At 57.1% G+C, this 27,093-nt stretch overlaps 2 protein-coding genes across 9 annotated transcripts; one reads left to right on the top strand and one right to left on the bottom strand.

Annotated features, from left to right (window-relative positions):
* Nucleotides 1-224: 224 nt before the first annotated feature.
* CLK3 (CDC like kinase 3) lies at nucleotides 225-22,026 on the bottom strand. 8 transcript variants are annotated; one of them, NM_001246509.1, is given in 13 exon segments: nucleotides 225-643; nucleotides 1,318-1,408; nucleotides 1,667-1,746; nucleotides 2,299-2,381; nucleotides 2,683-2,812; nucleotides 2,905-2,999; nucleotides 4,384-4,550; nucleotides 5,333-5,449; nucleotides 7,791-7,857; nucleotides 8,135-8,231; nucleotides 10,129-10,345; nucleotides 11,006-11,157; nucleotides 14,509-14,611. In NM_001246509.1, coding segments are annotated over 12 exon segments (1,473 nt in total). In that variant the 5' UTR covers nucleotides 14,509-14,611; the 3' UTR covers nucleotides 225-466.
* LOC107968378 (uncharacterized) lies at nucleotides 21,261-27,033 on the top strand. The gene is made up of 4 exons (XM_054667048.2): nucleotides 21,261-21,452; nucleotides 21,982-22,171; nucleotides 26,062-26,113; nucleotides 26,644-27,033. The coding sequence occupies exons 2-4, from the start codon at nucleotides 22,064-22,066 to the stop codon at nucleotides 26,937-26,939; spliced, it is 456 nt and encodes a 151-aa protein (XP_054523023.1). The 5' UTR covers nucleotides 21,261-21,452; nucleotides 21,982-22,063; the 3' UTR covers nucleotides 26,940-27,033.
* Nucleotides 27,034-27,093: the final 60 nt, after the last annotated feature.

Raw genomic sequence — 27,093 nt, 5'->3', positions numbered from 1 at the left:
TGGGGCTGAGAGGTACAGAAGCCAGCAGGGCAGAGGTGCCATCTAGGACTGCTCAGCAGCCTGGGCCCAGAGGATGTCCCCAATTCTGGTCTTACCCCTGCCTAGCTCTTCTGTGCCTGGCCCAGTTCACACTTAGCTCTCCACAAGCTGAACTGCTAAGAAAGACTTTATTAATAAGGTCAGGTAAGGGGAAGGCAAGGAGCCTGGAGATGGACACACTGGTACCAGGGGTTACAAACAGTAAGAAACACTTTATTATAACTTTATAACATATAAATAGCTTGGGTCAAATCTGTGCTTTCTGGCAGCTGGGCACCAAGTCTGCTCCCCTGCAGGCTCCTGCCTTCCTTCACATTGCACTGTTCATTGGGTGGCTCTGGCCTGGGGCCTGGTGGTCGAGGCTGGAGTCAAGGGGCTGGGCGGCCCAGTCCCGCCCTCCATCTCCTCATGCGGTGGCCTGTGCCTGTCATCTGCTTGGGTTGCGGCTGGTGTGGAAGGACCGCTCCTCAGGGGTCAGGCCAGCAAAGAAGGGGTGCAGCAGGGCCTCGGCCAGTGTGATGCGCTGGGCAGGGTCAAATTCTAACATCCTCCTCATCAGGTCAAACAGCTGCACGTGCTCCAGGGAGTCTTGGAGCATGTAACTCTGCTCAGGGACACAAGGTGCCTCAGTGTGACGGCAGGGTCGTGGGAAGCCACAGCAGGTCCCCTTGCCTCTGGGACGCCTTGCTGGACTGGATCGAGGAGGCAGTGATGCCTCCTTGGAGGACTCTACTTCCGCCCTCCTGGACAATGAGCAGCATCTTTCCTTTCATGCCTGTTTAACGTTTTGCTCGGAACTTGCCAGGCTACTAGGTGTCTTGCTGGGTTGATGCCTCTGCCCCCACATGCAAAGTCCTGACAGGTGGGTAGAGATCACCTCTGCGAAATTCACTTGTCCGAGCACCAAATGCAGTTGACAGAGGCTTCCTGGCCATGTCTAGGTCTTCCCTCCCCCTCACCTCAGTCCTGCCTAGTTCTTCCCAAAATTTCGAGGAGAGAGAGGGACAGGAAGCAGCAGGGCTTCTGACATCTGGCTCTTCTGGTGTTCCCCAATTACATTCATAGCCACCCTATGGGGAAGGGGTAGGGCTAAGGGCCCCTCTGGGGCAGTTTGCAAGAAGCCCCGTTGCCAGCACCCAGCAGTCTTGGGTGCCGCCTCCCATAGAGCTGGATCAAGGAGGCAGCCTTTAGCGGCCTGGCCTGTCTCTGCTGTATGTCTGCCCAGTGCCTGGGGTCTCTCCTTGGCATGAGTTCAGCTGGGGGTAGCCAGAAACTGACCTTCAGAGGTTTGCAGTTCTCCTTCACATACCGGCCGTCAGAGCTGTTCTCATCCCAAACTAGGCCCCCTTTGTAGAAATATTTCTGCTTCCTGAAAATTAAGGGGGTGGAGTCAAGTGTGGGAGTAGTAAGGGGACAAGCCTCTGGTGGGAGGTGGGGAAGAGCAGCTCCCAAGACAGCAGCAGAACCAGGGCAACAGGTCTGCAGGGGCACACAGGGAAGGCTTTTAGGAGCCTGCGGAGCCATGGACTGTCCAGCAAAGACTCACCACATCCAGTACCCTGCTGACCCACAGCCAAGAAGAGAAAGGCCTCTATGCCAACCCTGAGGGGGCTACTGGGGTCCTTACCTGGTACGGTGGATCATGTGTGATGGGATGGGCCCTAGGATCTTCTCCATCATCACCAGGTGCTCTCGGTTTTCGTGGGTCTGTGGAAGATTAGGGACAGTGCAAGGGGGTCAGTACTAGCTCTGGCCCCTTCAAGGAGAAAAAGGAACAAGAAAGATGGGCAAGTGCCCTCACTGCCCCAGGACATGCAAACCTACCAATGAAGCGGCAGCCCCAGCTTCTCCTGCCAGCCTGTGCTTAAGGCTCCTCAGCCCTTGTGGGTGGAGGTGGACTGGGCTGTGACTACATTTCTCTCTGGTTAGCTCTTCACTCCCTGCCCAGAACATGCCCTGTCCCAGCCCATCCCGATGCCTTTAGTCATCTGTGCCCCTTATCTAGAAGGTCAGGTCACCTCCTACCCCATCCTCCATCCTCGATGGCCTAGCATAAGACTCCTCTGAGTGTTCCAGCTACCCTGACCTCTGCCTTCCCTTTAGCATCTACATCCTTAAAGAGTCTGAATATCACATGATGATTAGTGGGAGGAGGAAGACACCTGTATTCTCATCCATGTGGGGCTTCCCACCCCAGTGGCCTGCAGCCTATCACAGTAGCAGTACTCAGGGTAGGGGACCAATGCAGGGTGGCTGTACCTGGAAGAGTGTGAAGCCCCGGTAGTACTCAAAGAGAATGCAGCCAATGCTCCAGACGTCACAGGGCTGTGCCCAGCCCAGCTCTGCAAGCCAAGATGGGGAGAGGCTGTGAGATCCGGCCTTATGCTTCCAGCCTGGAAGTCACAAGGCAGCCACCACACCGGCTGGCAGGACTCTTGCCCAAATCCCAATACAAGGCCCTCTCTCAGTAAGGCTGACAGATAAAGCCAGGTCAGTCACCTGTGTCTCATGACACTGGCCCCTTGGTCTGAGAAACTCTGCCTGCCCTGGGTGGCAGAGAATGACAGGCATGCCACTGCCTCTGTTCATACCCTCCCAACAACAGTCCAGTATGACAAGGTCACAGGCCATACAGTCACTCACCAAGGATCACCTCAGGCGGGCGATAGTGACGGGTGGCCACAATGGTTGTGTGGTGCTCATGGTCAAATGTGGCACTGCCAAAGTCAGCCACTCGGATGCTGGTGTTCTTCACTGACTTCTCCTCACAGCTCTGAAAGGCAAGGCAGGCCTGCCAGGTCAGGAGTCTGCACCCGCGGGTAACCCACCCCTGAAACAGGGCCTCACCCTTACCCCCACCAATACCTTGTGCTCATTGTAGAGGGTTTCAAACTCAGAATTCACAAACAGGATGTTCTCTGGTTTCAAGTCTGTATGGGTCAGCTGATTCTCATGCAGAACTAAGGTAGCAGGGAAAGAAGGGGAAGTAGGCACTGAGAAGCTGGCTCTCCTGCCAGCTCTAGGCCAGACCCCTCTTCCAATGCCAGCAACTGCCAGAGCTCCTCACACCCCCACCTCAGCAGGGAGCTGGACTACAGCCTGTCTCTGTGCTGGCCTCCCTCTCAAGGGTTCTCTGTACTTGAGGCCTTGGAGGGTTCTGATACTTTAGCAGGGGGGTAGGAAAGAAATTTGCCATTCAAAAAACCTCCCTCCACCTCTCCTCTGCAGAGACCAGGCCTCCTCACCTGTCTCTCACCAGAGCTACAGCAACAGCCTCGAGGTGGTTCCCTCTTCCCTGCACCAGCTACATAATTTGCAGGGCCCTTTGCAAAATGAAAATGCAGGTCCCCTGTTCAAGTTACTAAGAATATTAAGGTGGTGGCAAAAGTACATTAAATCAAGCACAGGGTCCTGTGCGACTGAGTGCACAGGTCGCATACCCAGGAAGACAGCCCCGCCTCTCATTGCTAGTCATAAGCAGGGAAGCCTTTCCCCTCCAGCCCCTTCTGACAGTGGCTTCTTGCTAGTAGTCACTTTTCAGCTCAAGGATCCCATCTGGCACTCAAGACTCTCACAACTATGTGGCCCACCACTCCCCAATGGCAGTCTACTCCACTGGAGCCAATTCTCAGCCCGTTAACAGGCTCCAGGCCTCACCAAGCTGTTCCCCTTGCTTGGAATCCTTGTCCCTGTCCCATCTTGCAGATCCTTGTGGGAGGAGGAAGACACCTGTCTTCTCATCCATGTGGGGCTTCCCACCCCAGTGGGCTGCAGCCTATCACAGTAGCAGTGCTCAGGGTAGGGGAGCGATGCGGGGTGACCTTGAGCGATTCTAGCTCAAGGCCTACCAACTTCACCAAGGAGCCTTTCTGTACTGCTGCAACCATTGCAAATCCTACTGCGCTGAGCCCTGGCACTGCCAAATAATGCTTTTCAAGGCTGGCAGGGAGATGACAAGTCAGGGTTAGACCGAGGGTCTCCGTGTGGGCAGGACCTGTGGTGCTATCTGTCAGGTCAGGCTTCTACCTTTTTATCCCATGCATCAAGCAGGGAGGCAGGGTTGGTGGTTAGGCCAATTCCAGAGCAGTTCGTTTCTGTTTTCTTCCTGAGTGCCTGGGGGTAGAGAGGCTGGTCCAGGAGGTCCCTGGAGGGAGCCCTAGCCTTTCCATCCTCACACTGAGATTCCCACCCAAAGACAGGCCTTTCCGCCAAAGGGGATCTGGTGTCCCTCAGGCCCAGGAGAATGGTTAGTAACGTGCTGGAATGAATGGGGACAACAAGTAACCAGATGACTTGGCTGCAGGCATGTGGCTGCCCATGCTTCTTTTGAGGGTGGACACTTACATCTAAGGGCGTGGCAGAGCTGGTAGGCCATGTGCCGGACATGTGGTAGGGGGTAAGGCTGGAAGTTATTCTCCTTCAGGAACTCAAAGGTGTTCTTGCCCAGGAGCTCAAAGGCGATGCACATGTGACCGTGGAAGTTGAACCAGTCAGACATCAAGACACACAGGCTGGAGGAGGAGGATGGGCAGGGCTCAGGCTGTGTGCTGGGGGCCTGCCTCACCCCCTCTCTCACATGAAGACAGTTCCCAACTCTCTCCTAGGCCACCGGGTCACACACCAGAATGCAGATACACACAGTGCAAGAGAATCAGAGCAAGAGCACCTCTCCCCACCAGCCATCACCCAATACCCAGATGAGCTCTGGGCAAGGACTAAGCTTCCTGCGGGGGGTAGGGGAGATGTCCACGGTTCTGGTCCAAGCCCTCCGAGCTTCCCTACTTATGATGTGGAAGCAGCCCTGCCTCAGAGGTGCTGAGGGAGAGATGGAAAGTGCTAGTGCACTCCGCAGGACTGGTGCTGCTTTTCTCCACTTGCTCACTCTGCTGAGCTTCGTGAGGGTCTGTGTTGGATTCACCCATCTGCCCAGGCTCAGCACAGTGCGTGGAGGAGAGTGCTCAGTGTGTCTGCCACAGAAAGGCCCTCCTTTGGGTATCTCCTACTATGTGAGAGCCCCAACTTCATGTTTTTATCTTGTTTTATGCCCAGCATAACCCAGTGAGCTCCCCAATTCACAAAACGCAGGGCTGGGAGGCCTTCCTCAGGACACAGAGACAGCTGGGGTGAAGACTGGACTGCAGTCTAAAGGCTTCCAGCAAGACCTTTGCCAGACTCCCCTGGTTCTGAGTGTGGGGAGAAGGCACAGTGCGGATGGGTGAAGGCACACTACTAAGCCCCTGGGGGTCCAGCAGCCCCACTGAAGGCTTCCCTCCCACTCCTTGCAGATACTCACAACTTGTTTTCTTTGTCCTTCTCCTTGATTTTTTTGAGCACGTTGATTTCTAGCCGGGCAGCCTCCCGGTACTTGCCCACGTTGCGGATGATCTTCAGAGCAACCTGAGACTTCCCTCTGGTACCCGGGAAGGAAACAGAGGTTCTCATCAGCAGCTGCCCAGTCCTTCCCCAACCCTCCACCCCAACCCAGCAACTCCCAACAAACACCACTCCAGGAGCAGCCGGCACTGAAGAGAGCAGATACTGGATGCCCAGCCTGCCCCATGCAACACCAGACCTTTGCCCACCCAACAGCAAGCTCCCTGAGATCTGTGAGTTAATGCTCTTAGCATCCTTGCCATCCTTAGGCTTTTATGTTCTCAGCCACTGCCAGCTCCCAAAGGAGTGTGGGAGAGTAGAGGCCAATCCTGCTTAACCAGTGCCAGTCCAAGAGCTCACACAGTGACCTAACCTATAGGCCAGGCAGCCCCAACCCTGGCCAGGCTGTCCCACTGAGAACCCTCCTGCGGCACCTCTTGACTTTCCTGAGCTTGTCTGCAAGTCTGAGCAAACAGGGATGGGGGTTCCAGGATCGAGTAAAGATCTGGCAAGAGGTAGGGGTACCAGCAAGGGTACCTCTCACTGTGAGGCCCAGGGCCACTCCCTTTACCACACCCCTCTCCAGCCGCACCTACCTGCCACAGTGTTTATCAGTGACCACAAAATGCCAGGAACCCTTCTTAAGTGTCCAAAGAAGGTTTTAACAGTCCCTGCTCTGTGCTTCCCACCCCCAACCTCACCCCAGGAGGCCATCTGCAGGGAGCCAGCAGGGAAGGAAACCTGCTGAGGCTCAACTGCCAGGCCCTGTCAGGAAAGGACAGCTAGAATTCAGATGCCCAGTGGGGAACGAGACAGTCCTAGCCTGGAAGGGCGTGTCCTCTGAGGCCTCAGGGAGGCTGACTGTGGTGCCTAAGGCTCACAGGCCCAGGATAAAGGGACCTTCTAGAGAATCCCCTGCTTTTTTCTCCCTACCTATTTTCCCGGATTCTCAGGGCAGGAAGGGACCTCAGGGGAAAGGCCATGCACTCCGGCCTCCTCCTAAAACAGGGTCCCTCCGTGGCATTCCAGTCCTCAGCACAGGGAGCTCATCACTTCCAAGGCAGCCCCTGTCAGAGTTGCACTGCTCTTAGAATAAGACCCTGCCTTTCACTGAGCTGAATTCTGCCTCTGCATGACAACCCCCACTGGCCCTGGCTCCCTTTGAGTCCCGTAAAGTTTCCCTGGACCCTCCACCTGCCCCCTAGTGACTCCAGAGGCTCATTTTCCCTCCAGCTCCTGAGAGAGGAGCAGCCCAGAACGCCTACATGCATCCCGGCTGTTGAGTCTGCCATGTCTCCACCTGGCCACGGTGTGGTTGTGCATGTCTCTCCACCCACTGGTCCCAACCCTAACCTCTTGGGCCACGCTGAGTCGTACAGGCATTTACATAGAAACTTGGAGCAAATGGACACTTCCTCTCAGTCTATCTCGTGGCCACAGGAAAGGCTGGACGCCTGGGTCTGAATGACCTGAACACCCCATTTAATGTAGGAGCACTACAGCGCAGTGGTGGCCAGCTCTGCTGTTAACTGGAGTATGATGCAGGCAAACCCGGAGCATGTTTATTCATCTCTGAAATAGCGAGAGGGCCACATATGGGTGGCATGTGGCTCCAATGAGGACACAAGCACTTTGTAGCTGAAGTGCCAAACCAACTAGAGAGCCTATGGCAGGGTGGCAACTGGCTCCCTGGAGGTGGCCTCCCCAACCCAGACCTATAGGAGAGGAAGCAAATGTTCTAGTCTTGTGGAATGGTAAGGGGAAAAAACTATTGTACTGTTGGGCTTGGGAGAGAGTGAGGTGCAGCATGACACACACAGGTATACCCCACTCTCCCAGGCACACTCAGCGGAGACCACACACTACCCTAGTCACACTGAAGAAGGCAGCAGCCTGCTTGGTGAGAAAGCCCGGGGTCATGTTTCTCTCGACTGAGATCTGCACAGCCTCTCAGGCAGACCCTCAGGGAATGGGACTTATGCTTGGGCTGGGCTTATTGGTACTCCTAGCCCCTTGCTAAGCCAAGAACCTGAAAGTTATCACAGGAAGCAGCTCCAAGCCACAGGGGAGCCGGGGCCTTGGCCCTGTTCTGATATCCACCACCACAGCCCTGGAGAAGTGAAGAGATTGGAGCAGAACCTTTCACTGACCAACAATTCTTGGGTAGGGATGCCACATAACTGCAGGACCCAAGAATTTCTCCCTTATTACAGGGGGTCAGCAAAACCCCAACATGGACAGGTCGGAACCCTACTTTGATGCCACCCTTCAAAAAGAAAAAAGTTAAGCTCTGATAGCTGCCACCCTCAAGAACCTCAGGCCAGCTCTTCCCAGGAAGATCACATCCGGAGCCAGCTGTACTGCCGCAGCTCGCTCACCTGGCATGGTCCAAGCACTCCACCACCTTGCCAAAGGTGCCTTCACCCAGGTTCCCCACAATCTCATCTAGGAGAGAAAAGAAATTGGGCGTGAGAATCTGGAGGGCAGGGGGTTGGCAGCTCCTGCAAGTTCACAGCATTCAAATTCTCAAAAACAAAAAAGGTTTCTCTCTCACTGCTACACTCTTAAAAATGGAAGTTGCTAGTGTCTGTGTCATTCAGGCAATTACTGGTGGCCCCGCTAAGGCACCACGCGCACTAGAGGCCCCTCCAGGCAGGAGAGGTCTCGTCTAACAAGGGGGGTAGAAAGTAGAGAGGTAAAGTTTTACGAAAGGTGGCTGTACATCGCTCTTGGAGCCAATCGCCGATCCGGCACACCAGGTGACCCTCCTTGTCATCTTCCACACTCCGGCTGCTGCGCTTACTGCTCTGTTGGCTTCTCTGCATGCACCGCCCCCCGAAACGCCATCCGACCAATCGCATGGTAGGCGGTTCCGATTGACAGATTGAGGTGTCAGTCAAAGGCAGAGGTGGAGACGGTGAGGAGCCGGTGGGTTGGTTGGTTGGATTTTCCAGATCCCAGCATTTCATAAGGCACACAGCATATATAACGATAGGGATATTGCAAGGGACACGTCAAGACACAAACTGACTTCAAAAACAGAAAAGTAAAAACAGCTACAGGTATGTAAAGAAAACTCGGACATTATCTTTAAGAGGAGCGCCACAAACGCTCAGGAAGATGACCTGCCTCTGCTGCTGAGGGCCACGCTGTGAGGAGAGCCATCGCCCCGACTCCCTCCTCCTCCTCCTCCTCCGAGTCTCTCCCTCCCAGACCCTCCCATGTGGCTTTGGGCCAGAGCGGAAGATGCAGTGAGAACGGCGGCGCAAGAAGGCAGCTGGCCCTGCCTGGGTCCAACCATCCAGACTGGTCAGCGGCTGCTCCGGCTTCAGCTGCAGAATGCCCAGCCTGTCCTTGCCTGCCTCTGTTTGCCCACGCAGACTTGCACATGCCTGACAGCTGCCACTCAGAGCCAAGCTGCTACCTGCCTCCAGACGGCATCCTTGGTCAGATTTCACCATCACTACCAGAAACAGCCTTCCGTCAGCAGCCCTCCTGCCACCAGCCTCAAGAAGGAAAGCAGCCTGGGATCCTCTGGGCCGGTCGACTGCCAGGCTTCCTACCACAATGGCCCACACAGGCCCCATGCCAGCTCCTGCCCTGGCCTTGGCACCCATGCTGCTCACAATCTAGGCCCATCCCAAGCCTCACGACGATCGATAGAGGGCACCAAACAGAGAAACAGAGCCAGACCTGCACTGCCATCCTGTGGCAGCATGTGGCAGTGTGCAAAGAGGTGAAAGGGCCACGCTGCAATCGCCCGCACAGTCAACCCTCAACCTGTAGCCACTCGAAGAAGTCACAGAAAGCGCTGGGCAGAGAAGACACCTGGCCTCTCCACTGCTCCTCAGGGGCCTCAAGGCCGGCAGGAGGGAGGCAGGGAAGAGGGATGGGGGAGAAGAGAAGACCGCACGTAACCTCGGAAATACACAACTGGCTTTGCTTCCCCAGGGGACTGAGCGCAATGTGGGCTCCAGAGACCTTACAACCCTCCATGCTAGGAATACTGGCCAGGCCCTGCTCTGGGCATGTGGCCTGCAACTGGACGAGGCCTGGGGCGGCAGCCTTTCTGCCATTTCTTCACATGCCCCATCACACAGGCACCTGCCCCTCCTCACCGCGACTGCCCCTCGTAAAGAGGCTCGGCTGGAGAGGGCCTGGCTGGAGATTAGAAGGGAAGTTCCCAGTCTGAGCTGGCTGACAGGCAAATCCTCCCATCCTGTGAGGCACTCCAGACTGGGGGCCTTTGGGAAGGGGTGTGCAGATGAGACGCAGAGGTGGGTGCAGTCCACATCAGAGCACTCAGTTACACGAGGAGGCAGTCTCTGGGTGGGAAGGACCAGGCCATATAGCTGCAGACCACCATACCAGCCACTCTACTAGGATCCCTAAGAAGTGTCCTAAGAAGTGTCCCCAGCCACTTGCACCACGTGGCCTTTGTCTGGAGCACTGTGTAGACATAGACAGGCCAGGGGCCAGCCAGCATCGGAGCCAGAGTTCCTACAGTTGCCACTGGAAAGGGCCAGAAGACACAGGGGCCAGGACCCTGTGATCAGCCCTACACCTGGACCAGACAACACATACACACACACATGCACGCACACCAGTGCACGTGCACAGGGCTGGCAGTACTCACCCGGACCAGCCAGCCTGAGAGAAGGCTAGGAAGAGATGAGGCCTTTAAGCCCCAGCCAGCACACTCTGGCTACCACTCACCGAGGAGGCGCTGCTACAAGACCTGGTGCGGCGTTTGTGGCAGTGGTGGGCATGCTTGCGGGTCCGGTATGGCCCCCTCTCCCGCGATCGCCGACGATGACGAGAACGTGAAGATCCATAGTAGTCCTCTCCAAAGGATGGGCTCCGCTCTTCACACCGGTATGTATCGCTGTCACGGCGCTCCCGGTACCTCCTCTGGTAGGGCAGGCGGTCATGGCTGCCAAAAGGGGGATGGGGACGCTGGTCAGCTGGGTCCTTGCTGTTAGCAAGCAAGAGACCTGTGGTAAGGCCACTGTAAAGGGCTAAAGGGGGACAGCCTGTGCTAAAAGCATCCAGACTGGTGGGAAGTGGGCAGAGAGGGGAGGGTGCAAAGGTACTAAGCCCGCCCTCCAGAGCCCTGTCCAACGACAGCATCCTCCAGCTGTAGTAGGAGGGGTACAGGGGAAGGGGAGTATGGTAGAGTGCCTCCAAGGGTTCTATACCCTTCCAGAGTTCCCTGTGGCCTGCTGCAACTCTAAGTTTGGCCTGGGAGCTAAGATAGGCCCAGGGAGCAACCTTTCCAGGGGTGAGGTTATGTTCCTAATCCTCACCAAGGAAGGCTTAGGAGGTTAAGCGGAAAGATGCTGGCCTAGAAAATGGGGGAATGTGTGGGGAGAAGAAAAGGCACTCCAAGACAGAGAAAGAGTGGGCGGCAAGGATGGTAGCTACTGCTGAGGCCAAGGCATGCAGGTGAGGTTAGTGGAGGAGCCCAAAGAGGACAGGGCAGGGATCCAGGGACAGCTGGGCAGGGATGGAGTAATCTCAAGGAGTCTGGAGCTGCCACAGCTGAGCCCAGCTGACAGAAGGAGTCTTTCCCTCCTATCTAGTTCCCTCTCACCTTCTGGACCGAGATCTTCGTGGGGGAGGCTCCCTTCGGGACGGGTATCGCAGTCTCCCTTCATGTTCCCGACTGTAGGACCTCCTCCTCTTCCATCGGTAGCTCAGGTACGGGTCTGGTTCAGGGGAGCGGTATCGCTTACAGTGATGCATCTAGGCCACAAGGAACAGAGAGCCCTGCTAAACACACAGCCAGCCGCCTCCAGCCATGGGGCTGCTGGGGCTTCCCGGTTGCTCCTGAAGAGGCCCATTGTTCTGTTTGAAGGCGGCCCCTCCCAGAGGTTTATGAAGTGAAGAACTCTGAGGTCACACTGGTCAAACAGCAGACAATAGGAAACAACCTTCTCTGCCAGTGAACAAACAAACAGCTCCCAGCAGAGCATCACTAGCCTGGTGGCCTGGATGCTCAGGGAACTGGGTGAGCCAGGGCCAGGGGCTGAGGCAGTAACCCTGGGTGGGGACGGTGAACACTACCACAGGGAGATTAAAGGCAGGAGAAAGGGGAGCCTCCTGCACTCTATTCCCTCCCGCCCGGGGGGGGCGGTCCCGTGAAGTGAATGCTCTGTAAAGCCAAAGGCCAGGCAAAGGGCTGTACACAGGAGGTGAGGGCTCAAAGCCCTCAAGTTTGAGAAGCTGAACGCTGTCTGGCTAGGGCCCTGAACTGGACCCCACTCAAGGGAGTAAGGACCACAAGTGAGCATGAGGAGCCACAAGAGACTAGAAGAGCAGCCCTTGGAGAAAGAGGCACACAGGCCTCACAAACATTCCATAGCCCTCCTGAGGGTCAACCCAAGGGGACGTGGACCCAGCGGGTCTATCCAGCCCTTGCTGGCTCATCCTGGGTCTCAGCACTGGGAAGGATGCCAGGGTCCTCAGAGTATCCAACTTTCTTTCCAGAGGCCCATTTAGCACCCTTTTAGACCCCCACAGTACCCTGCCAGGTGCCTTGCCTTTATCCAACAGTACCGTTACTGTCCCTTCTTCTAGCTCTCCGGCTCTAGTATCCTACCCTCCGCCTATCCCAGGATAGCCAGAGGGTTAGCCATCTGGCAGGTAAAAGAGCCCCACCTCACTATCCCTGTTCAGTGAGGACTTATATCCACCAAATGAAATTGCCAGGCTGGATCCGCCACCAGCGGAGAAAGCTGGCCATGTGAGGCCAGCAACCTGCTCCACCCATACGTCAATCCCTGACTGCCTCCATGGAGCCAGCCTTCTTCCCAACACTCACACTTGGCCACAGCCAACCTCCAGTCATGGTCAGTCCTGAGCTTGCCTGGCCAAGCACATTTTGTACAAACCCACTGAGGCTGCCCCATCTCACCAGCAGGGTCTGTCAGGAGAAAAGCAGCATAGAACAGCTCCCCATGCTTGAGCAGGACAGTGAGGCCTATGTGACCAAACCCCTGGGAGCCTCTCCGTGTCCCTAAGAAAGCCCTCCATCTCCCCACTAACTTGTCTTCCCCCGTGTACCTGGGAAGTCTTTGGAGATAAATATTTTGTGAAATCACCTCCCCAAAAGCTTAGATTTGTTGTTTTGGTAATCAGCTGACTAATATTTCACTGTTTTCCTGCAATTACTCTGGGTCAGGTGCCCAAGCTATGGAATGAAAGCAGGAACTCACACCCCACTAATTGACCCAGAAGATGCTCTATTGGCCAGGGCACATGTCGTGCCACAAGGCAAGTATGGTCCTGCCCATCCTCACTGGGCAGACAAACACCAGAGCTGGAGGACACAGTCACGGTCACACCAGGCCAAAGACTACTTCCTGGGACCTAGAAGATTATGTCCATACATATTCACATCAATGGAAAACAAAATTTCAGAGTCATACAGATGTCAATCTGAATCATGGCTTGCCACTTCTAGCTGTGTGCCTTTGAACAAATTATTACACTACTCTGACCGTCAGCTTCATCTTGCAACAAGGGAATAGTAATCTCTTACAAGGTTCTGTGAGGATTAAATATGTCTCTCCTATAAGTGAAATGCCTAGTACAGCTTTGTGCCCACAGAGGTACTAGTGGCAGCTTTTCATGAACATCTGAAAGTTCCAGGTAACACTTCAGGGCTGTGTTAAATGCCTTACAGACATTTTATAAGTCCCTTCCAAGGAAACTGGGAGGCAAGAGCTCTGGCAGAAAACTAAACTAAATCCTAGTGCTGTCACATACCAGCCTCATGACCTTAGACAAGTCACTCTAGGCCTTGGTTAGCATGCCTGGAAAATGGAGATAACATCTCCCAGCCTGGCAAAAGAGATGACAAGCATGAGAGTTATAAGGTACCACACACAAAGCAATAACAGAGAAGAGTATCCTTCCTTTAACACATTCTAGGCAAGTAAAATATTGGAAATAGCAGATATCATCCTCCCAGCCAGGGCTCTAGGGCCCATTTCTCAATTATCTCTGATTCTCGAAAACCTCAGCAAACAGCTTGTTTAAAAAGCAGCTAAAGGCCCTTTGGGAAGCTCTGCTCTGCACAATGAGGAAAAAGGTGATATGAAGAAAACCAAGCCAAGGATGTCAACTTTGAGCACAGGCCTTGTCGGCTTCTCATTTGCTGTTCCTGGCCAGAGAACTGGGCTGACTAGAAGTGCAGCCAGCCAGGTCAGCGGCTGCCCTCCCGGATTCCAGCCACCCCAGCACCCATGGTTATTTTTGGCTGGACTGCCCTACCACTGCAACCTCAAACCTGCCACCTCGCAAGCCTCCACCACCAACGGTGAAACGCTCCTCCTTTTCAAGGGCATCAAGAAGGGAAGCTGGAAGGCCGCCAACTCCGCCTCTGATGGGGGCCTGGTTCAGGCAATTTCCACCCCAGCTCCACATCAGGGCACCCACACCCGGAACTAAAGCTAGAGACTCCCGGGCGGGACGGAGGAGCAGCCAGGGGATTTGAACTGTCAGCTTGGCCTAGCCCATCCTCCGGGCTGGAGTGGCTCTACCACCACAACAAAACACACAGGGGAGCCTGCGCCCTCGTTCGCGTCCCTTCCTGCCGCCCCAGGTCCCAGGGGGTCTCAGAGTCCCATCCCCTGTAACCGCCACCAGTGGCGCCGAGGGGAGACCCGGGGACAGAAGGAAAGCCGGACTGGGCCAGAATCAAACTCCAGGCCGCCAAGGGAGGAGTCGTCTGCGGACCAAGCCTGAAGCCAGGGGTAGGGGAGGGGTCTGAAGGGCCTCTCTGGCTCTTCTACGTCGGACCCCGACCCCATTCCGCGGGCAGGTACAGAGCCCAAACTGGACCCTTGAGCGGCCCCAGAGGCCGTTCAGGCTCCGCCTTCAACACCGTGGGATCGAGGTCAGGGTCTGCAGTGACCGCCCTCCGGGGCAGAAGCAGCGGGTCAGGGGTGAGAGGTCGCGGCCCGATATGGGCCGAAGAGGAGAAAGAAAGGGAGTAGGCCGAGACCGAATGGCACCAGCGCGCCTGCCCCGCCGACTCACCCCCGGCCGCCGCCGCCGCTGTCGCCGCCGCGGACCCCAGCCCACACTTACCGTCTCCCAGGCTCCGGCTGCAGCTAGGCCCCACTCCCCGCTCCGAGCGCCTCTTCCGCTTCCGGCTGCGACCTCCGCCCGTGGCAGCCCCGCCCCCTCGCGTGACGCAGCCGTCGCCAGCCTCGGCTCGACCCGGCTCGGAGGCCTGGCCGCTCTAGCCCCCGACTCGAAGGCTCCGGGGCACCAGCCCTCTCCGCTCCGGCGGGCGCCGCGGCCTAGGAGACTAGTTCCGGGAGGGCCGAGGGGACGAGCCTGGCCCGGCCCGCCTCCCGCCGTGTCGCGGCGCACGTAGGTCCCCCGACCTGACAGGTGCGCGGCCCGGGCCGGCTGGGCTCTCAGAGCCGAGAGGTGGGGCCCCGACCTGGCCGTGGGGCTGGGCCCGCTCCGTCGCCCCGACCCCGCGTGGTCCGCCAACTCCCTCCTGCGCGCGGAGAGGACGGGCATTGTTCTCGGGGCCCCGGAGAGCGCGAGAGCGGCTTGAGGTCTGTGTGCCGCAGCTCGGGAAGGCGGACGCGACTCCGCTTGCGCGAAACGAGCGAACGACACATTATTATCTTGGTGTGTGCGGGTTTTTTGAAAGCCGTGGTGGCGCTCCCAGCTCGCCAGTGCGTGCGGGGCAGTTTCTGGGAAGACACCCTAGAGCTACTCTGGCGGGGCCTGTCGGCGGGGCCGGAGTCTGAAGGGAGGAGATCCCCTCTCCTTGAGCCCCCTCCTGTGGAGCGGCTTCCTGCCGGCGTGCGTGGCCTCTCAGTTAAGACTCCCCCGCTAGACAAAAGCCCCGCCGGCTGCGTCTCCGGGCCACTGGACAGCCCCCTTTTGCAGAGGCCTCGAGCGTGGGGTCACCAAAATCCCTGACACCTACTGTCCCGCGCCGGGTCGGACAGGATTACGAGGCCCCACTTTCCAGATGAGAAAACTGAGGTGGGGATCTTTTGAGACCTCACTGTGAGCGTGCGCGTCCCGCCCGGTCTGGGAGTGGCGTCCCCGGCCTCGCGAGCGTCGCGCAGTGAAGCGACAGGGCGTGGCGCCTAATTGTCCCCACGCCACGCGAGGGCTAGAAACCCGCAGTCGGGGCGGACCATCCCTCCAGGCACCGCCCCCTCCTTGGGACCGCTCCGCGGGGGCGCCAAGGGTTTCCCCAGCACCGCCCCGGCGGCCGCCAGCCAGCCGCGGCCCCGCCCATGCCCCTCCCCGCGGGGCTGGGCCCGGCCCTGAAGCGGGGAGGTGTCGCAGGGGAGCCCCGCCCTTCCGAGCTGCGGCTGCGCATCAAGTCCTTCGCCAGCGGCTCTCCCTGAAGCGGGGGGTTTCAAGGCGTGATTTGTAGGGGTGTTTAGTATCCCCTAAATCTCTGCCAGCTCCACCATGGCTATCCGAAGTAAACAACAGAAGCTAATTCAAAACTGGGTCCCCTTCCAAAAAATTACAAAAATTAGCCGGACTGGGTGGCGCATGCCTGTAGTTCCAGCTCCTTGCAGGGGACTGAGGCAGGAGGATCGCTTGATCCCAGGAGGTTGAGATTGCAGTGAGCTATGATCACACCACTGCACTCCAGCCTGGTCGACAGAAGGAGACCCTGTCTCAAAAAATAAACAAAAAATCGGCCAAGCGCGGTGGTTCACCCCTCTAATCCCAGTACTTTGGGAGGCTGAGGTGGATGATCACCTGAGGTCAGGAATTCGAGACCAGTCTGGCCAACATGGCGAAACCCCGTCTCTACTAAAAATACAAAAATTAGCTAGACGTGGTGGCACGCGCCTGTAGTCCCAGATGCTCGGGAGGCTGAGGTGGGAGAGTCACTTAAACCCGGGAGGCAGAGATTGCAGTGAGCCGAGATCGCGCTACTTCACTGCAGCCTGCGCAAGAGAGCAAAACTCCGTCTCAAAAAAGAAAGTTAGGAGCCGCTTCAGTGTACAGTGGGTGACCCAGATTGGCTGCTGAGGTCCTGCCCCCCAAGGTCCTATCTCAAAAGCTGAAGATTTTGAAAAATCCCAGGCCATCTGAGATGCCATTCCTGCCTGGTACCCATGGCCTCGACCACACTAGCCAGGTTCCATCTCGGGGTTTCATCAGCTCAGATGAGGTGGAGTGGGAGGCCTCTGTGGTGTCTCCTCCTCCCACCACTTAGTGTTGCCTGAGTTTCCATGGCTCCAGGATACTAGCCCTGAGGGATGGATGTTCTCAGAGAAGCTTCTGTCCCCAGCCCTGCCCTGAGCTATAGGCTCTGATGGGGTAAGTTAGTCACCTTCCCACAAAACTGCCCACCACTGAGAATCCAGGAGTCCCTACCTCCCAGCCACGAAGCAACTCTCTTTTTCTGAGGTGGAATAGAAGCCATCTCCCAGCTATCTCCCTCTCCACACTTTGCAGCCTGGAGGCCATCCTGCCTGAGATTCTACCCTTAGAGCTTCATTCTTTTGTGACTTTCACACCTTTCAGAAACTTGGAGAAAGATCTGCCCCCAGGTGAGGTTTGGGTAACTCCTCCACTCCCATCCCCACCTCAGAGGAGGCTTGCTCCACCTCCACTGCCCCTCAGGCCCAAGCTCCTGTCTGGGTCCTCAGCCTCTGTGGAGTTGAGGTCTGTAGCATATCTCAAGGCCACTGGGGAGGTGCCGCTGCCCTGCATCCTCCCAAACCCCACAGCTCCTCTCACCCCTTTTGGTCTCCCTTTTGCCCCCCACCTCCACTTCCACCAAGCTTAGGGCTCAGTTCACTGCCCGCCAGGCCCAGCTGCTCTGATGCCCTCCTTGTTCTATTGTCCTTACTGTCTCCTCTGTCTGCCTCATCTGACTTTGCCTTCTCTGGAGGCAGTTAATTCACCTCTGAGCCTTGGCCCCAGGGTCACCTCCCTGGAAAGCCTTCCTGGGGCTGCCCTGGCCTGCCCCCCTGCTCAGGACAATCTGGCCTGCGTGTGCACTCCATTCTGTGGACCATGAGCCCCTCCCGGACCAAGCTGGGCACAGCTCAGCTTCTCACTAAGGGCAGGGGGCTGCCATGGAAAGCCTGTCACTTCTAACTGGCAAGACAGAGCACCCAGGTAGAGTGGCATTGTGGGAGCTGTACCCAGTATGGGAGGTGGGGGCAGCGGCCAGTCCTCATGGTCCGTCTTAGAGAAGCCTTGTGTGGCAGTGACATTTTGGAGGGGAGACAATTTTGGAGGGGGCTGCAGGAGCCTGGGCCTGGAGTAAGGGGAGAGGAGAGTCAAGCTGTCCAGTGGGGAGAAGGCCTGGTGGGCGATGGTGCCATCCTGAGTGGAGAAGGCCTGGGAATGTGAGGAGTGGGGAGGTCAGGGTGGGGGTGGTAGAGGTGCTAGGTGTACCCACTGCTTAGGTGAAGACAACTCCTGTGCCCTTTCAGAGCCAGGGCAGGGTGCCTCGTGCCCAGGGTTGGGAGTTGGGAGGCAGTGGACTTGGGCCCAGACCCTAGAGGTGAGGAGGGTGATGGTGAGGGGTGTAGGGATGGCAACACTGGCAGAATAGCCCCCATCTACCCTCTGACCTCCCTCACCAAGCTGGTGGGTGAGAGGTCCGTCAGGGCCTCCATATTACAGCTGAAGCTATGGAAGCCAGAGAGGTACCTGAGCAGTGACTTGACTTAAGGGCTCTGACCCCCACATCATAGCTAAACTGTGGTGGCCCCCAAATGCTCCCCTGCCATTTCCAGACTTCCACACTGGAAGGGGGAACGTGGCTCTGGTGCAGACAGTGTTGGGTGGAGATTGCAGCTCCTCACGGGACTCCCTGCCGGACTTGGGCACCAATTTCCCCTCAGGAGTGCCTGCTGCGCCTCCCCAGACCAGCTGCTGTGAGGATAATGGGGTTTGTGTTTAGCAAGTGGCCACCCCTGGCAGCACCCACAGCTCATGGAAACCACTGGGAATTGAGAACTGTTTAGTGGAGTTGAGGCTGGTGTTTAGTGAAGTTCCAATCACCAGGAGACTTTCGGGCCAGAGGATCAGGGTTGAAGGGTTTTAGTGCGTGCTCAGCCAAAGGGCCTCAATTCTGAGTCTGAGAAGAGGCCTCAGAGCCTGGTGCTTTGGGAAGCCAAGACTACCCCAGCTCCAGGATCTGTCCTGCTCTCAGGTCCCACTGAGGCAGAGCCCATGGACTTGATGCCCAGCCCTGCCCGCTGTCTCTGGAACTCCTATTTCCTCGGGGCATTGGACCGTGTCTGCCCACCAAGCCCCACTGAAGGGTGAAGGTGAGCATAGGAAAGTTGGGCATGGCAGCCCCCTGGGGCCTGGGCTGAAGTCTGGCTCCTCTTTCCCTGGCGTGTGCTCCAACAGGGCCCCCGAGCGGGACTGGAGGCGGTCAGAGAAGGACCTGTGGGAGCAGCTGGCAGAAAGCAGGCAGCAGAGGGCCGAGCTGGCAAGCCGTCTTCGGGCAGTGCCGGAGGCCCTGTCGGAGCAAGCCCTGGTGCTGCAGAGGCGGGAGCACAAGCTGGGACTTGGCTGGTCCCTAAAGCAGAAAGTGAGGCCCTGTCCTCCCCCATTCCTTCTTCCTGGGCTTTCTGTAGCTGAAAGGTCCCCTGAGCTAGCAAGATCCCCTTAGCAGGCTGAAGCTCCAGAATGCCCAGAGCTGGTGTCCACATCTGGTGCCATATTCTCAGGGAGGCTTTCCGGGGTCTGGGGCACCCAGAGGAGAAAGGGAAATGGAGTCCCCAGCAAGGCTGCAGTGTTGAACAGAGATGTCTCTGAATGGTGCCCCTGGAAGGGTGCAGGGTGTTGCCTGAGAGGCATATGCTGGGGGTGGCTAGGGACACTGCTGGAGGTGAAGGAAGGGCCAGGGTCCCTGTGGCCCCCCCAGGGAGAATCTGAGGGAGGGAGGGGCTGGTTTTAGCTCCATAGACTGAAGAGCTTCCTTAGAAGCCCAATCTCCCCGAGTGAAACAGGCGATCCCCAGAGAGGGGGAGATGGCTGTGCAAGCTGAGGGTTCTTGGGAAGGTTACCAGGATCTCTGCCTCATGTGAGGGTAGGAAAGGGACACCGTGTGATGGCCCAGTTATGCAAGCCTTCAGTGACTCTGTGTCTTAGCTCACAGCTGGCCCACCTGGAGCCACTGCTCCCTACCAGGCCTGGGGGACCCTTGGGACCCAGTTGACAACCTCATGTCTGCCTGCCCTTTAGCATGCCACAGCAGTCCTGCTGGCCTCCACCCTGAAGCTGTCAGCAGCTGGAGAACAGCTGGAGAGGCGGTGTATCTCGGGCCCAGCTGGAGGTAGAGATGCACAGCTGGAGCCTGTCGTGATAGATAACAGCCAAAAGCAGCCCCTCAGGGCCCCAGGGCACAGTCCCTTGTATATAAGCCAGGGCATGGGTCCATGTTGGGCTGTCAGCTGGGCTGCTGGCTGCCAGTCCGCCTGCGTTATCAAAGGCTGCAGACACTGCCCTGCCTGGTGGGAGGCAGGGAAGCTAAGCCTACCTATCTGAGGCTCTGTGCTGCCTTCAGCCCTCCCACTCAGCCTCCTCCTAGCAGGTGGAGTGCTCCCTGGCCTGCCTGGAGCAGGAGAGGCACCAGATGCAGGGATCCCAGGGACAGGCTGAGTGGAGGAGGCCAGACCAGGACATAGAAGACAAGTGAGTGGGGCTGGGCTGTGGGGGAGGGGTGGGGTGGCAGGGAACAGGCAGACCATCCCTTCTACCCACAGGATCCTGCTGCTGCAGACAGAAGTGGAAAAGGCCTAGCGGCATTTGGACCAAATGACCCAACAGCCTGTTGGCCCAGAGCCCAGCCTGGGGATCCCCCAAGTGGGTGCATGGCAGGCCCTGAGCACTGGCCCTGCTGTACCTTTGACCCTGCCCCACACTTTATTCTCTGGTCCTCATTATTGAAGCATTATCTAGAGAAGGAGGGCAGCGCAGGGGCTTAGTCCAGCCAAGAGAGGGATCCTCTTCCAACATTTGGGAATACCCTGGGATCATTCAGTGACTTCCCTCCTGGTTCAGATGGGAAAACTGAGACCAGAGAGCAGAGGAGAGCTTGTTCAGAGTCATAACTTGAGTTGGGGCCAGGACCCTGCCACAACATGCCCTGAGGCATCAACGGTCTGCCAAGACCACCCCAGTGTGGTCTGGAAGCTGGAAGGAGACCCCAGGATTCTGGACCAAGTGTATCTACAGGAGATGCTGGTGCCAGGCCTGCAGATCCAAGAGCAGAGCTGGGATGGAGGCAGGGCCCAGGAGCTTCGGGACCCAGAGTCTCCATGCCAGCAGCTGAGACCCCTGCCCAGGCTCAGGACACAGTCCGTCTGCAGGAGCAGTTGCTGATACTCACTGAGGTTGGTCAAGACAGCTGGCAGGGGCAGCCCCACAGGAAAGGGAATCTGGGCATTAGCTGATCCAGGCCATGCCCATCTGTACCAGGGGGCAGAGGCAAGGGAGCCTGGGCCCCATTCCTGGGGGATTCCAATGTAGGGCAAGGGGCTCTAGGGGCACAGAGGAAAGGAGAATGACCAGGAGAGACAGATTCTAGCAGGGCGTCCACACAGCGACACTCCAGAGAGCACCATCCTCATCTTCACATAACTGGCCCCCCTGCTAGTGTGCAGCCAGGCACTGGTCCAGAGTCGTAGCCTGGAGTGTAGAGAAGCCTCTGCGGGCTGGGGTGGTCAGAGAGGCCTCCTGGGAGGGCTGAGACCCAGAGGAAGTGGAGTTCGGGGCCTCTGAGAAGGGGCTGCATGGGTAAAGGCTGGAAGACACAACCCTGGTGGAGGCTGAGCCACAACTCGGTGGGGTGGGGATCTCCCCAGGTGAACAAGAGACTCAGAAGAGCTGGGCCAGAGCCACCAGCAACTAGAGGCCTGCTTGGAGCAGCTGCAGCATCTGCAGGGAGAGCAGGTGGTGTTGGGGGGCCATGTGCAGGCCCTGGAGGCAGAGCACACCTGGCTACTTCAGGAGAAGGTGGGGCTGCTAGCAGCACTGGGTGTGGCCCCGGGCCAAGAGTCCTGGTAGGTGGCTGCTTGGGCCCATCCTCAGAGTGTCCAAGCCAGGCTGGGGTGGGGGCTCTGTTCTCACTGTAGGTGAGATGGCCCTCTCAGCAGGCGGTGGGCCAGTCTCTGTCACCAGCTGGCTGAGGGGGAATGGCCCAGAGCCCTAAACCCGGAATCACACGACCAGAGCCAGTCTCCCTTCCCCAGGTATCAGCGCTCCTGGTTGTCACTTTCTGGCTCTTTTATGGGGTGGGAAATCTTTCAGCTTCAAGAAGTCCTGTCTCGCCTACATATGGCCAAGCCCCTCCTGCTGGCCCAGGGGCAGGTGGGAGGTGTGGGTGAGATGACCTTAGCTGCTGGGTGCAAGTCAGGGTCCTTGGGAGTAGAAGTGCCCAGTACAAAGGGGTTCTGTGTGTGCAGGGAGCCATGAAAGAGGCATCTCTGCCCCACTCCCCCTCCTAGTTCATAAGACAATAATCACTGAAAGGGAGTGGGGTGGGGGTGATCTGGGGTCCATGCTGTACCTGGACTGCACCATTTCTTCCAGTACACTCCAGGTCCTGGAGGTACCAGTGCCCCTCAGGAAAGAGCTAGAGGCACAAGAATCACATCCCAGGCTTCATGAGGAGATGGCTGAATATTGGAAGGCACGCTGGCACCGGCTGGCAGTTGCCCTGAAATTTAAAGAGGAGGAACTGCAGAGACTCCAGAGGCAGAGTGGGACCTGGCCTCCCCAGGTGGGCACTGTCTCCCACCTTCTTCTCCACCCCCTCAACCCCGTTCTCCCCATTGTCTTCCCCACTGCCCAGTCTTTCCCATACAAACCAATTAGTCTCTTACCCCTCCTTAGGATGCCCCCATCTTGATCCTATACTTCCTTCCCATTTTCTGCCTCTTCCTCATCATGCCCCATCATTCTCCATCCATGTTTTCAGCATGCATTTATTGAGCATCTGCTACATGCCTGGCCCTCTTCTGTGTGCAGAAGCAATGTCAAATCAGATCACTCCTTGTCCTCAACAGCTTATGGTTTGGGGGCACCCGGTAATTGAGTAAGCAATTATTTATTTATTATTGATTGATTTATAATCGATTGATTGATTGCATCAGGGTCTCTGTCACCCAGGCTGAGGTGCAGTGGTGCAATCATAACTCACTGCAGCTTCAAACTCCTGGACTCAAGCGATCCTCCTGCCTCAGGTAGCTGGGACTGCAGGCACGCATCACCATGCCTGGCTAAGTTTTTTTTTTTTTTTTTTTTTGTAGAGATGGGGGTCTCACTACATTGCCCAGGGTGGTCTTGAACTTCTGACCCTCAAGCAGTTCTCCCACCTTGGCCTCCCAAAGTGCTGAGACTACAGGCATGAGCCACTGTGCCTATTTTGCAAGTAATAATTTAATGTGCCAGATGAGGGAAGAGGCACAGTGGGAGCTGGTTAAGGGGTGGCAGATAGGAGAGTCCCTCCCAGAGAAGGGGTTTCCGAGCCTCTGAACCCTCACACAAGGATAGACAGGCATTTTCCAGGAGGAGAGAGGAAATGAAGGGCATTTCAGCAAGAGGAAACTGCACGTGCATATACCCAGAGAGACAGGGGAGGAGTGTTGTAAATAGTCCCTGATCCACTTGAGAAGGAGAGTGGGTGAGGGGGTTACTATGGACATGGGACAGGGGCCAGATCTAGGGTTTAGATGTCCCAGCTCCTGTCCACCTGACTTCACCTCCAGCTTGGTGGCTGCCTTCTCCTGGTCAGCATCCCTTAGTCTCCTGGGCAAGTGTATGTGTGCATGGGCAGACAGACACACAGACATGCATGCACACACACACCCCCAGGATACACATCAGACATCCGCAGACACCCCCAGATATGCACACACAGAGACACAGAGAGAGATACAGACACCAGCGAGGTGCCTGGGAGCCATAGGGAAGTAGTATTCTAAGGACCCCATGTGGGATCCACGCTCTGCCACAAGGCACCTGACTGAAGCTGATCTGCTGATCTCGATGGAAGGAAAAGGAGAGAAAGCTTAGCTGGCCTTGGGCCTCATAAAGGTTGAGTTGGTCTAAATCAGTGTATCTCAAATGGGTACACAACTGTGCTCATAGGGGGCTGTTCCTTAAGTCTGCAGTGTAGTCTGCCACTATATATTTGTACAGAGGAAAATCTCAGTTTTTCGTTTTGTTTTTTGTTTTTGTTTTTTGTTTTTGTTTGTTTGTTTGTTTTTGTCTATTTCTCAAACCAGACCCTTGAGGGTCAGAAGATATATCCTCAGCGCCTGGATGGGCTATATTCTTTGGTCAAGTCTGAGGACTTGCAGTGGGCAATGTCAGTGAGAAGGTAGTGGAGTGACAGAGGGCTGGGCCCTCGGCAGATTTGTCTCCTAGCAGGAAGAGGTGCTAGGTGAACCGGATGCACTTAACCTGCACGTGATGCATAAGCCAGTGCCACTTTGGGCCCCAAGTGCAGGGCCTTCCAGCCCCTCAGAGACTGTCCAGGCCATTTTTATTCCCTCCCTGGACCCCTAGAAGGCCAACCCAGGACTCACCTTCTACAGGCAGGTGGGGACCCTGGGCTCTGGGCCTATCCAGCAAGGATGGCCTAAAATGCAGACCCTGGGTCCTGGGCAGGGGTCCTGTGCAGAGTGGCTGATGAACCAGACTAGCAGTGCACTTCCAGCAGGGCGAGGCTCTTGGAGATGGGGCAGCAGCTGGATAGGGTCTGGACGAAGCCATATTGCATCAACGTCCGGCTGGCCAGGGGGTTCACGGGCTCAGCACCCAGCGCTCCCAGGGCCTCTGGCATGCTCCACCTCCAGTCCCATCCCCAGCCTCAAGCTCCTCCACCCAACCCTCTCTGGGTGTTCTACCTCAGTCTGTCTTCCATCCAAGGATTCAGTAGTCTGCACTGTCCCCAGATTAGTGGCTAAGATTGTGGGCTTAAATCTTGGCTCCACAATATACTAGCTGTGTGACCTTGGGCAGTTCCTCTGCCTCTCTGGGCCTTATCTGTAAAAGTGAAAATAACAGTTATCCTCCCTGAATGAGTGCCTAAGAGGATGACATTTGACAAGCACGTGAAAACACATGGCATTCAGTCATGAAGCATTAGCCACTATGATTGCACAGTTCCTGCTGCTGCAGGTGTGGTCACTTTGAGGAGAAAGTTCTCCTCGAAGTCAGGGTCCTTTTGGGGCCAGAGAGCTGCCACTTGGGGCTGGATCCCACTTACCCTCTGTGAGTTTGTGAGGGCTGTGATAACAAAGTGCTGAAGACGGTAGCTTCAACGGCAGGCATTCATTGTCTCTTGGTTCTGAAGGCTGAAGTTCAGGTGAGGGTGTCGGCAGGGTTGGTTCCTCCTGAGGCCTGTGAGGGAGGGTCTGTTCTAGGCCTTGTCCCCAGCTTCTGGTGCTTTGCCAGCAGGCTTTGACATTCCTCCGGGATGTCCGCGTGGCGTCTCCCTCTGTGTGTGCCCGTGTCCACATTTCCCCTTTGTATAGTCACCTTGGATGAAAGCCCAGCCTATTGACTTCATTTTAGTCTGATTACCTCTGTAATGATTCTATCTCATTAGGAGGTACTGGGGATGTCAATATATCTTTTTGTTGTTGTTGCTGGGGATACAGTTCAACCCAGAACGCCTCCAATTTGCTTCCTGCTATCTTCCTGGCTGGGTGGTTTGGTTTGGGTGTGACTTGGGACTTCAGGCCCCCAGATGCTCCCTCTTGCTTTTCCCATCATGTAACCGCAGGACCCTCACACAGCTGCACAGGCCAGAGTGCACGCAGGAGGAGCTGCCGTGAGTCTGGGCGGGCACCATCCAGTGAGCCCCCAGGCCCCTAGTCCACATGCCAGCCAGGGAGGGCAGGCCAGGGCCCAGGAGGAGATCCGCTCCCCTCTGCAGGCTGGACCTGCCCAAACCCAAGAGCCAGGGTGAAGGTTTCTGCAGGCATGAGAGGATGGGGGAGCAGGGCCCCTAGATGGGGATGCAGGCTGCCCCTCCCCAGTCAGCCACAGGAGCAGGATGCAGGCTCTGGATAGGGAGAATGACCAGATGGCTGCTGGGATCCAGAGGCAAAAGGTGGGCAGGAGCTGGGCTGCCTGGGGTGGTGTGAGGTGGCCCCACCTGCAGTCAGGGCCCCCAAAGAACCCCTCCTAAGTACCCTAGAGCCCTCCCCAAGCCTGAAGTCAGGGGCCTTGTGCAATAAAGTGGAGGCTCGGGCTGTGCCACAGCCACAGCTCTTCTCATGGGGCCTCAGCTTCCTGATTGTTTAATGGGTCCCAAGCTCCCCACCCTGGCCCTGAGTACCGGGGAGCTCAGGCCCAGGGGTGTGGGGCCTCCAGGGCTACTATGGCCCATCTGTCCGTGAACAGAAAGGGCCTTGCCCTCCAGCTTGAGCTGGGTGCCTGTGGACAGAAGCAGGACTTTGGCTGCCACTGGCACCAGAACCCTCAGCACCAGCTGCTAGGGGTGAGGGTCGGGTGCCCCCAGGTCAAGGTGGCCTGAGCCTGCCCACCCAAGGACAGGGACATAAGAATCTGGACAATCCTGCCAGACTGAAGGGAGGGCAGCCACCCTGGAGCAGCCCAAGTGCTCCTGAGTCCTTGCCACCTGCCCTCTGCCCACAGGGCAGACTGCAGCAGAGACCCCAGGCCAGCCCCCGGAGTCTGCAAATGAAAGGTGGGTCCCACCTCACCCCTGCCCCACCCAGCCCACTGTGGCTTCTCCTGGGTACTACACAGGCATTTACCTGAGTGGGCACCAGCCAAGACCCACCCACACACCTCCAGCCCCACAGCCTGTGGGTGGGGCCGCTGGGAATCCTCACTGGCCAGTAAAGCGACGGGTTCCACAAACACTGATGGGACTGTGGCAGTCCCAGCTCTGCCACAAACTGGCCAGTGGCCTTGGCCAAGCCCCTCACTACTCTGGGGCTCAGGTTCCATCTGTACATTGGGTGTGGTGCTGGGGGGACTCCGGGGAGCTCTGACACTCAGTGATCCTATGACCCTGTTCAGTTTACTCACTGGGTCACTGTCCCTGCGTCGGTCTCCCCACCTGTATAGAACTGGGCCTGTGCCCCATTTGAGTTACCCAGTGGCCTTGGTGGAGCTAATGATGCACAGAACACAGAACGGGGTGGGGGCAAGGGGACAGGGTCCTGCTGTCCCTGCCACACCCCAGCAGCGTTTCTGCCTCCCATCCCCCAGGAGCTGTGGGAGCCCAGGTCTGCCAAGGAGCTGGAGTCTGCAGTGTGGACTCCACCAGAGGCCAATGGGTGAGCTCAAGGGCAGACTGGGGTGGAGCTGGGACAGCCCCATCCAGGGGTGAGAGCTGGTGTGGGGCAGCCCTGGTTGCCCTCCCTGAGATCAGGCTGGATGGAGGTGGGACCTCCCAGGCAGAGAACTTGGCTCTGGTCTCCCATTGCCATGTGGACTGGGCCCTCTGGGACCACACTGGGCCCTTGTTTCCAGGAGCTGGAGGAGCTGAGACAGGGGCCATGTGAAGTGAAGGCAGGGCCTGGGCCGGGGGGCAGGGGTTGGAGTAGGAAGCCTGGCTTGTTGGAACCAATGAATTGGGATGGGGGTTCTCCACTGAGCACCGAGGACTCAGCCTAGACTCATCCCAGGCCCGTAACCCCGGCTGCCCTGTCCTCGTAC

The sequence above is a fragment of the Pan troglodytes genome, chromosome 16 (genome assembly GCF_028858775.2).
Source record: "Pan troglodytes isolate AG18354 chromosome 16, NHGRI_mPanTro3-v2.0_pri, whole genome shotgun sequence".
In the NCBI taxonomy this organism is placed as follows: Eukaryota; Metazoa; Chordata; class Mammalia; order Primates; family Hominidae; genus Pan; species Pan troglodytes.
Note: the sequence above shows the minus strand (reverse complement) of the source record. Positions and strands in the feature narration are given on the sequence as shown.